Source organism: Corvus moneduloides, chromosome 5, assembly GCF_009650955.1.
Source record: "Corvus moneduloides isolate bCorMon1 chromosome 5, bCorMon1.pri, whole genome shotgun sequence".
In the NCBI taxonomy this organism is placed as follows: Eukaryota; Metazoa; Chordata; class Aves; order Passeriformes; family Corvidae; genus Corvus; species Corvus moneduloides.
The window spans coordinates 23,172,161-23,183,634 of record NC_045480.1 but is presented as its reverse complement, the minus strand read 5'-3'; the positions used below and the strand labels follow the sequence as shown (position 1 = coordinate 23,183,634).

Below are 11,474 nucleotides of genomic sequence, written 5' to 3'. Positions count from 1 at the left end.
TCTTTCTCCTACAATTTAATTCTATTATTATTCTTGCTGCCTATAACCTGCCTCTTTTCCTTTGAGAATTAAACTGTGATTTGCTGTTTTATTACCCACAGTTATACCACAGCTCTCCAGGTGTTTGGTTTTACTACTCTGGAAGGTTCCATCTTCCAAGTTACCTTTAAAAACATCATAAACCAGAAAACCCAAAAGGCTCTTACAAGCTTTTAATGTCTGCTGAGTAAAGCTTACCTTGTCTTCTAAGTGTAATCCAAACTACAGGAAATAGTGGAAGAATGGGGGGACATTGGTAAGGATGGTAAGAAAAAATGTGATCCTCAAGTAATTCAGGTTGAAAAGGATCTCAGGCAGTCTCTGGTCCAGCCTCCTTACACTGGAGAAAGAATGGACTGAAAACAACTGGTTTAGTGTCTTGCTATTTCCTCCTGAGGTTTTGTTTCTCCCCTCCCACATCCTCGTAACTCCTTGTCTTGATCTCTGGCTTTGTCAGAACCAAACATGTGAAGAGAGAAAGGATGTCCTGGTGCAGCCTCTCAAGCGCAAGATGATGGGCAGGAGAGAAGAGCCTCAGAAACCAGCAAGGGGAAGGAGACATGAAGGTCAAGGAGGGGCGGGATGTGAACAAAACTGGTGGTGAAGGTGGAACTGATGGAGCAGAGAATGTGCAAAATGGACACGGGGCTGAACTGGCAAAGGGAACTGGAGGGAAGGCAAAGACTACCTTAAATGCCAGCATCAGATAAGCTGCTGATAGAGTCTCTGAGATCACAAAGGGCAGGAAAAGCAGGGCTGCATTTTTCCAAATCTACTAAATGGGTTGAGAGATTTCTGAAGGTGTTTAAAAATTATTTGAATTACCTGGTGTTCTGAGTACATCCTCAAAAGGCTGTAAAGGGAGGCTGTGAAGAGGAGATCAAAGCAGGAGACTACTAAGGAGTTCTTAGCAAATGTGTGCCCAGGGACTTTTGCCGTGCAGGTAATAGAGGGAGAATGAGCACTGCACATCCAGAGTGACCAAATTAACTGTCTTCTTTCCTTTGAGCTCTTCCTCTTTTAATGTCCTCATCTCTGACTTCCTTTAAGTTCATGCAGATTTTCATTTTACTTCAGAAGTGCATTATTCCTGTTCTGCTGAGCTACTCAGATGTCATCTCTTGTTTATTCTGAGAAATGCTGAAAAATTTTTTTACAGAGGCTTTTCTCTAATCCAACCTTGAAAACTCTTCATATTTCCAAAGAACACATTCTTTTGTTTTTTCTTTTGAAAATAATTTCTGTCACCCATCTTTTTAATACAGCTGCATTTTTGACATTTTATTTTCAAATTTTAATTCTAAAACTCCACACCATCATCAATATGAATGCTGAAGTAGGAGACAGCATGGAAAATGTACAAATTGCACAATAAAAGCAGCTTCAGCAACAAAGGTTGACCTGAGACAGAACAAAGCGTTTAAAGTCCAGAGGGCTTTCCAGTCCAACTGTAAGAACTTCAAAGTAGGTCAGCCAGGCTGATGGTATCACATTAAGCCTTACTCTGAGATGGTTTTAAAAAGAACTCGGGAAAGTCCTTTTCCATGCTCTACATTCTACTGAGACTAACGGAGAGGATGGGGCTGTCATCTGAAATAGAACTGGAATGTCTCAAAGATAATCCTATGAGCTGCGTGAATGCTTGTATGATAAAAACACTTCTGTGAATCAGGAAAAAAAGGGCAAAATCTGTATTTGTCATTCAAAATACCGCAGCGTTTCAGACTCCTTGAAATTGTTATGAATCCTGACTGGCGAGTGACACTGGACATCATTAAAAAGCATCCCAAGTGGTAATGACTGATTTTGTATGATATGACTGAGGCACATTTTGGAGGAAGATATTAACGGCTTCAGTGGGTGATTTAAGCAGCATGATCAAAAGCAGAAGAGACAATTCTTTTGTTCAGCTGTCTCTAGCAATGGAAGCTGGAATGTAGGAGGAACTCATGGGGAAGAGATGTTTACACATGAATAGACTATACCCTAAAAGCAGTAAACAACTTACAGCTTGCTTTGGTTTGTTTACCTAAAAGAAACCCAAACCCACATCCACGAAAAAAAAAAAGAAGTCAATATCCTTAATATACAGTAAATTATTTCTTTAATTTACTGTCTAATTCGAGCTCATCCTTCAGTGATGACCTGTAACTGTGGATCATCTGCAAGGCTGCAGGTATGCAGATATTGTTTTAAGTCTTCTCTTGATAAATTTCTAACTTAGTCAGTGCACAAGCTTGCCTCCTTTGTCTCTGCATAACAGGGTGTGTGTCCTCAAAAGTGAATGGAATGCCATGGAAAACACAACTGCTCAAGGGAACAGGTAATTTTCACAAGTATTTAAAACCCAGTAGTTTTCCAAGTGCCAAGGCATACTCAGTGTACTGACCTGAAAAGGGTGGTGATGAAAGAAAGAACACTCTCCATTAAAAGTTTAAGGCAGCATCTGTTTTTGCCAGTCTCCCAGTAAAATCACATTCATCATTCCAAAGGTAAATCACAAAATTAGAAAGTAAATTACTTCACTGAGAATATACTCCCATCGCATTATTATTCAAACCACTCCCTTTTAGTGTACTGTCTCAGTTCAGTATCTCAAATGATTTATTTGACTGGTGGAAAAATACGGATCAGTGTAAACAAAATATTCTGGCTACATCCAGACAGTACTTCTCTACTGAAATATTATTTACCTAAAATTGATTTAAAGATAAAACCTTCAGTTTTCCTAGGACAAGATGATCCTAAGATCAGATGGGAGTATCCCTATGCTCATATCCTGCCCTGTTTCCCTTCCTACATTGTATGGATGTAAATACTTTAAGTCTCCATGTTACTTTTTATAGCTTCTTTTACTTCAGGGTAAGCTACTTTATTCATAAATGCATAATTTAAGCAAGACAGTGAAACCTCTAGTAAGGAGTATCTCAGACAAGCAATCTTTATCTTAAGAATGCCCCTCAATAATTTCAAACATTATTCCCTGAGGTTTCTGAGATTATATTCAGCCTGTGCAAATGAATTCGAAGACTGTACTTCTACTTATCCAGAAAGGTATCTCACGTCTGTTAAATTACAGGGTGCCAGAAAATAGATTTTGCGTAATAAACCTTATTTCAGGAATAGAGAAAATTTCATCTCTAAATAACAAAAAATGGAAAAGTCACAGTGAGTGTGACAGCAGAACAGGGACCACAGTAGTGTAAAACACAAACAGACCTTTCTGTCTTCTTATTTGTACTCAAAGAAGTTACCATGTAAAAAGCAGATACATGGTTTCTCTTTTCCATCAAACACAGAAACTTCCTCACGCTCTATTTCATTATTTTTATGATGTATGAACTATGCTTAAATGTATTAAAATGTTAGCTGTAAAAATTAGCATTTAAATACAATTCATGAGTATATAAAGAGAAAAAAATACAAAATAGTTCAAACAAACATAATAACAAAAATCCAAGAGAACAGGCTATGTAAAATATTGAAAGGTTCTTCCTGTCTAAGAAGGAAACTAGCCTAAACAAATTCTTAGGTCCACAAATCAAGATTTTAAACTAAAGATATGGACAAATTACATGGTTGCTAGTGTTGTTATGAAATGTCATTCCCATTGCTTGTTTATGCCCTAACTATTGCCTCAGAAAAAAAGGTGATTGCTCTGACAGATGATCTCCACACCCAAAGCAATTCCCTCCTAACTTCTTACTACAACTTCTGTTTCTGAACTGTAGGTATCAGTAAACCTCAAAGAGTTAACCCTGTAACACATCTGAGAGAAGGTTGTTTAGCAGGTGTTTCAATTGCCAAACAAAAAGGAAATTTTCTGTCCCTTGCATATTAAAAAGATTACTTTTGTCTGCTGTGTTGTTCAACCATTGAAATGAAGAAATAGACCTAAATTAATATAAACTTATGGGTCAGCAAATACAGGGCTATACCCATAATTGTAACTGGCTCAAAAAATTTCTTTTCAGTATAATTCTTTATGCATATCCTCCATAATTTTCATTTAGTAAAGTTAATACCTATTGCTATGCAACTCCTTCAATACAAAGTGTTATGCTAATGGTACATATTAATATGATGTTATTATTTGCTACTGGAAATAATATTTAACAAGCTCAGCACTATGATAATTTGTTCATGTTGACGAAAATTAAATACTGAAACCAGCTTCTGAAATACACTTTTTTAACTGACAGTGATACAAACAATAGAAATGGTAATCTGAAGTGAAGTGTTTTAAGAAACTTTAGATTCCAATTTGTTGCATACATTGTTTACAAACGAAAGGGTCAGCATTTAGAATCCATATTTAAGTCAACTCTAATATCAATAAACTTCCATTTAAATTAATGCAAAGCATCAACTGTACTGAAAAAGAAACTACTCACTTTACTAACTACTTCTAAAGTCTGAAAGAGTTTTAAAATTTTGTTCAGTATTGTATGTGCAAAACTGCGTTTAGTGTCTTCAAAGAACTCTAGTGGCCAGACATCTCTTGTACCAGCTCTTCTCTTGGCACAGCTGAAGACATTGGGTCTGTGGTTGCTGTCAAGGTGACAGCTCCTGGGAAACTGTCACTCATGGGCTTTCAAACAACTGGTCTGGATATGGGAAATTTGCAGAACTGGAAGCAGTAACTGGAAAGCATCCTGAATATAAGTAGTACTGTTGCAGCCCTAATGGGGAGAGAAAATGTCGTACATCAGTACAGCTGCCATGTACTTCAAAAATTACACTGTAGTTTTTTCTATATTAGCATATGTCTTCACACAAGATTTTAGAATCTGTAGATAAGAAAAATGATAAAATACACCAGTTTACAGCTAACAAGCATAACCTGAATCAGTATACAAAAATCTGGCTTCCCCTAAGTTTGAACTCTTGGGCAGTTTTGTTGGTAATATGAGTAGAATAAAATGCCACAGTATTCAGAAGTAGATTTGATTTTTTAAAAACAAACCAGCTAGTCATTCCATCAACTGAACTAATTTTGAATTTGCTGTAGGTGGAAGAAGTGTCACTGAAATTAACAGTTTGAATTATAATGGTTTTAACACGTAGTACTATTTTTGGAATTTCTAATACTGAACAGTATAGTGGCTTGTAATTCTCCATGATCCTAGGCTGTATTAATACATATTTGTATACAACGATGGGATTTATGAAGTACAAAACATTGTATTCCACAATTCTAAATACTCCTAGATTTTGCAGTTCCTGGAGCACATGAAGATAAATCAGCAGCAACAGCAAAATTACCCTATAACAAAAGGAACTGCATGGTAGTCTTCACTACAGCTCTATTCAACTTTCCATAATTTTCCATAAGGGTATTGTTAACTCAGTGCAAAATTGCTTATTGTAAAGCAATCTTCTCCTTATTTTTAAGAGAACACAGCTATTAAATACAGAATGACAATTTATGGTCACTACTTTATTTATGTTTTAAGAGAAATGTGTTCTAACTAACAGAGCTAAAAATTAGAGCTGCAGATACTCTTGAATTTTAGGACTTTGTGAGGCTATTACTTCATCTCAACCTCTTCTTAGTAAAACTGAGGTATGTTTTACTCACTGTGCTTTCCTGAAGAAAAATAGACCATGGTGTCAAATAAAAGAAATTGCTCATGAACATTTTGGTGGTCTGACACATGGTTATCCATGTGCTGACCAAGGCTGTTGCTAGACTGTGAATCTTTGTAGAAAACTAAATGCCTGCAGATGGGAAACACTGTAGCATATACCTACAGTGCAAATTTTAAAGGATATAGTCTGAAACTGCAACTTGTTGCTGTGCTCTGACCAATACACCAGCAGAGCTTCAGAGCTGGCCAGCCTCACTTCAGTCATACAGCTCTTAAGAATCCTCAGTAAATGCAACCTCACTACTACAGTGTTTGTGGGAGAGGTTGAACACAAAATTAGGACATTTATGAGCTGGCACTGAACAGCCAGAATGATATTGTCACTAATTTTAAAATAACTTTTCTTTTAGAAATAAATGTGCCTGTCTCATTTCAAACAATTGTATTAGAACATCTTCTAATGTGAAGAGGTGGAGCTTACCTCTAATAGCACACTGTTGATGATGGGGTTAAGAACCTCTGCCTTCATATTGCTCTGTAAACCAGGAAACAGAATGAAATGCCACATCAAGAAATACATTTAACACAAATATACTGATATCTGAGATGAATATGATGGTTTTATGAATTCTATAAAGGTCTTCTTTCACCTTGATTCTTATTCAGACTGTTGATCTCAGTACTCCTGGTAACTGTGTCCACATTTCAAACACACCTCAGTACACCCTATGTATTTCTATCACAGAGCTGAAGTAAGAGAGGTCCAAGGTTTTACTTCTTCATTAATTCATGTGCCACAGAGTTTCAAACTGCCTACTTTCCTAGAGGTGTGAGGTTTATGTAACAACATTGTTTGTCCATCTGTCTATCAGTGACCTTTTAACATCCCACAAAATTTTTAACCCCTTTCTTTTTTTCAAGGACACAAAAAGGAAAAACACACATCAGAAGAAAAACGAAGTTTTTAGAAGTTACACAAATATCTGTGGTTAGGATGAAATGAAAGGTCCAGAGTAGCTCCCCTGCAGAAGGAAAACCAGCTGAAACTCAGATCCCCAAACTGGAGGCAGCATATGTTGCTCTGGACAGTGCAGGCTGGCCAGTGAAACAGCACAGCATGCACAACATTCTTCTCAACAACCAGATAGGAAGAAAGATGGATACAATTACTAGTGACACTACTAGAGACCAAAAAATCAAGATTCATTAGTTCCACTGCTTTTTAAAATGGCAAAAGTTCCTCCCTTTTTTATTCTCACTGTTCTTTGCATTGTGGTTCTTCAGAATAACAGTAACCTCCACCAAAAGTTGTTTTCTTTCAATACTGAACACAATACTGATTAATTTAACTGAAGGATTTCCACTTACAACCTTGTAGCTCTCATACTACAGATTTATAGAAACATGAAACTTCTTAATTTTAGATTTGAGAAAGATGGCAGAACTGAGGAGAGATGGTTAGAGAAAAGAAGTACAATTTTACTCTCAGTTACTAGAAAATCCATTACAGAATGCACCGTTTAGTGGGCTAGTTTAATATTTTGTGTGCAATTTATTTTTATATATTTGTGCATATATTTATTGCAAGTGTCCCACAGATATATGCTAAAAAACAATCCCAAAATGCAAAATAAGCATTTTTTTCCTAGACTAATTGGAAGTTGTGTAAATCACTCAGAATAAAAGCAAAGAAATAAATCATGTTCTGTACAAATAACTATGAAAAAACATGTTCAGAGATGTGCTGGAAGAACTAATGGGAGAGAACTGGAAGAATTCCCTTTGAAGTACATTCATGTTTTCATGGAGCCATCAGGAGAACCAGAATTTGTTCTTCTCTGATGTTTACAGAACAATTTCAGTAACTGCACAATTTTTACCTCCAAATCCTGCTATAATACTTAGATGTCAGTCATCCTTGAAGCATCTTGAAAGACAGGATTCTATTTCTAGCAAAGACGTTCACAGATAAATGGATGTTCTCAAACAGAATATCTCGTGATAGAAGACAGAGTGATTTTTTTTAAGACGGACCAAACGGGTTTTCTAACCTCTTAAACCTTTTGAAAACATTGCAGTGCTAAGGCAGGGGATCTAGTAAAGGCTAAGATGACAACTCGTGAAGCCATCTTAAGGTACTGCAATACAATCTGCTAATGACTTTTACACAAATGTGTTCGAAAGGGATAGGCTGAGTTGGAGAAGAAATTATCATCAAGCTGTGTAACTTCAAATGTGGGGCCCTTCAATGTGAGAAGATAAGAAGTGTTGAGTGGTGATCAGGAAAAACAGGAAATGGTTTCTAGAAAGAGAGAAGGCAGGGGACACAGTGTCATCTATCAAGGCTTGTGACCTTTTCTGCTGTAAAAATGCTCTGTGTTCTTGATCTGAGGAAAGAAGTAGCCTCTTTGCTGATATAAAGCCACTGGACTCACGTAAGAATTTCTGTTTCAAGAGGTGAACTATGTTAAAAAAAGCCCAAATGCTACACAAAATGCTGTCATCTTACCCCAGCTGCTGTTATAGAATCAGAAAACTTCTTTGATAAAGATGAAACTTCATTGCACATGGCACTTGTTAAACTGGTTTAAAAAAACAAGAGAGACAATATAAAAATACATCCTTGACCTATCAATAGATAAAAACCCTGTGACAAACTTTATCTTGGAAGCCAAGATGTTCTTAAAGCAATTTTGCTTCTAAATATTTTTAAAATATTTAGGCATAGACTGTTCATGATAAAGTTTTTATATTTTTTCACTGAAAAATCCACTGCTGACTACAGCAACAAAACGATATCTTGTTCCACACACCAGTCTTTTCGATAGTGCAATGTTTCACTTGTTTAAATTCTAAACTTCTAGTTCAACTATTGTTTTTCTGACAATTGCAGCAACACAACTCCTGGGAATACTGCTGGAAATAAATCAAACTTGAATGAGAACAGTGAGAATTTTCCTATGTGACCAGTAAAACATCTACTCTGTGCTAGAAGTGAAAGCACACTTGTGGTTAAAACATGAGAGAACAAGATCTCGTTCTGTTCTGAGATCTTTCATTGTTTTCCTAGAATTCACAAGTGCATCCCATAGGACCTCATTCTTCAAGGTGTACCACACCTTAGCTCTGATTCTGAAAAAAACTTAGTAAGTGCTTTGTTTTAGTCTGAAGTGTTCCTATGGACTTTGCTATTCTTTGTAGCATTCTTAAGGATAAGCACTTGGTTAAATATTTTACTTATTTAGGAGTCAACTGTTTAAAATATCTTAACATTAAAACTTACTGAAATCAGTACACTTGATGACTACAGAGAGCTTGAGATCTGAATGTGGAGTCCCACTAGACAGACTGGCTTCTTGAATTTCTGGGTATTTCATTATGGTTGAGTACAAAGTTGCTGACAAATGTGGTCTATTGTTTAGAACTACAGATTGATTTTTGTATATTTTTGGCAGATAAACACTAGATAATGAAACTATTAGATAATAAGACTGCATTACCCACTCTAAGAGCAGATTCCATAAATGCAGGCACAGTATCTTCTGCAGAGGGAACAGGAAATGCTACCCAAGTTGACATTTGCTTGCTGGAGCAGAAACAACTTTTAGCTTGTGTATAGGTCATGTTTTTGTGAACATGTATATGTCAGCCATGTCAAAAAATGACAGGTAGCCTACAGAACCTGATTGCATGGGAAAATACAGCACCAGGACCCCTGAAACCAATGCTGTTTGTTGATCCATGAACATGCTGTGCCTTCAAGCTGAATGGAACTCGACAAGTTCTATGCAAATGTCAAATGTTCATATATGAAGTACATAATACTCACTTTGTCAGTACTTTTGCTTGATCTTGAGCTGTTTTTTCTACTTCCTGCCCATGTAGAATTAATTCTGCTACTTTATGAAGCTGTTCAATACAACGAGCAGTTACCTCAGCCAGACTTTCAATGGACAGCATGTAGATTTCCTTAAATTAAAAATGGGAATAATACAATCAATAATAACAACACTGATAAATGTATTTATAGATATATACATATGTAAGAATTTCAAACATAGGAACCCTTCCTACCCCAACTGGAAAAACCAACACATACATAGTGAAGTAATATCAGCCATAATGTCATCCTCACAACCAATACTGGAAAATGAAATATCCACAGGCTATAAAACACAGACCTTCTACTTGTTCTGAAAAATTAGGAAGATCAAGTCTACCATTTACTTAGCTGGGAACTAGGTCAGGCTCTTGGATTTTCTCACATACCACTTTTAAATCTAGTCCTAACAAATAGAAAGATACCTAAACTCTAGAGTAAGTCATAATCATAATTATTTTCATATGGAGCCAAAAGTACTGAGTCATCCCTTAGCTGAATCTCCAGAGCAGAAATGGATAATGTGCCCAATAAATAAGTGGTTTTTATCAACAGTGACAGAAATCTCTACGTAGCACTATCGAGTTACAGCTTTCACAAGGTGATGCCAGTTGGAAATCTGCAATCACATAAAAATCTGTAATAAATACAGTGTATACATTCTGTCTGCTTCTTTAGACTTTTTTGTAAGGAAACATGACAGATAACTTCTTATCAGAAATAATAATCTTGACAAAGATAGCAACCACATTTAATATTGCCATTAACTTGACAGAAAATATTCAATCACAATTAACCTTATCAGGACTTTCTAAATGAACTTTTAGCCTTAGAACTATCTTTCATAAAGAGAATGAGCAGTTGTTAGTTGCCTAAACAATATTTCTGTTTTGTCTGTTTATGATTCAAACTGTTTACATAGTTTGACCATTTTTCCCATGTATTGTCACTGAGAAAAGGAGATACTGAGAAACGTTGAGATATAACTTTCAGTGTGCATGCAATATTTGACATTACACCACAGAATCTCTCAGCTCACTGTGTGTTGAGTATAAACATGCATACACAAAACCCCACAGATATAAAACAATAAAAACAATGTGACAGAGAACCTGCTACTTTGATATTTACTTATGGAAACAGAATAACAGTAAGAATATTCATGTAATTTACTCTCCTATTGGGTCTGCAGTGAATAGTTGTGTATTATTATTTCTTACTACTTCCATGAATTTAAAAAATAAGGATGACATATGAAGCCAACACATGAAGAAACAATCTTATCAAACAAAGTATGTCCATTCACTTAATGAAACTCATCCTTCAAAAGTTATTTTACCTCCACAGTTTTGCTTTTGTCTACTTCTGTTTTATCACTGTCAATTTTATCATCTTTTTGCGTCTTTTCTTCACCAGGTTCTCCAGGTTTTTCATTTACCTCCTCTTCTGTGTCTACTGGGGTGGACAAACTGGCTTCTTCCAGCCACTCATGAGCTTTTTTCCTAGCCTGCCAAACAAAGAACCCAACCGCAAAGTTCGTTTGAAAAGAGAATATCAGATGATATTCCTGAACATCAATTAACAATACATTTAATTACTTCCTTTTTACACACAGAAATTTGAATATATCAAGACTCTGAGTAGCATTTAGTTACGTGTATATTTAAGAAACTGTAAGGAGAAGCATTTCAGATTGCATAAAGATGGATCATCCAGGGATAATTCCTCTAAAGGTACAATATTCCTAACAAACACATACAGCTGGCATTAATTCCAAAGTTAATATTTCAGCTTTATTTTATCATTCAAATCAATTTACACAGAAATTTTTCTTATACAGTTTCCCAAATAAGAAAATAAGAAGTGTGTATAAAGAAGGAAAAAAAAAAATTGGAGAGGTAAGAGAAAAGTACTAAATTCTTAAAGGAAAAAGAAATATAAAATCACTGTATCTTGAGCTGCCT

General features: G+C 35.8%; 1 protein-coding gene across 3 annotated transcripts in view; it reads right to left on the bottom strand.

The window, feature by feature from the left end:
* Nucleotides 1–2,465: 2,465 nt before the first annotated feature.
* Nucleotides 2,466–11,474, bottom strand: part of FAM114A1 (family with sequence similarity 114 member A1) — a 34,419-nt gene continuing 25,410 nt past the window's right edge. For 2 of the 3 annotated variants that reach the window (XM_032109538.1, XM_032109539.1), the window contains exons 10-14: nt 10,850–11,017; nt 9,460–9,599; nt 8,140–8,212; nt 6,112–6,165; nt 2,466–4,721 (exon numbers count right to left, since the gene is read on the bottom strand). In XM_032109538.1, the coding sequence (XP_031965429.1) occupies nt 4,620–4,721; nt 6,112–6,165; nt 8,140–8,212; nt 9,460–9,599; nt 10,850–11,017 (537 nt within the window). In that variant the 3' untranslated portion in view covers nt 2,466–4,619. The remainder of the gene's footprint in view (nt 4,722–6,111; nt 6,166–8,139; nt 8,213–9,459; nt 9,600–10,849; nt 11,018–11,474) is intronic. The other variant, XM_032109537.1, reaches the window with a different exon arrangement.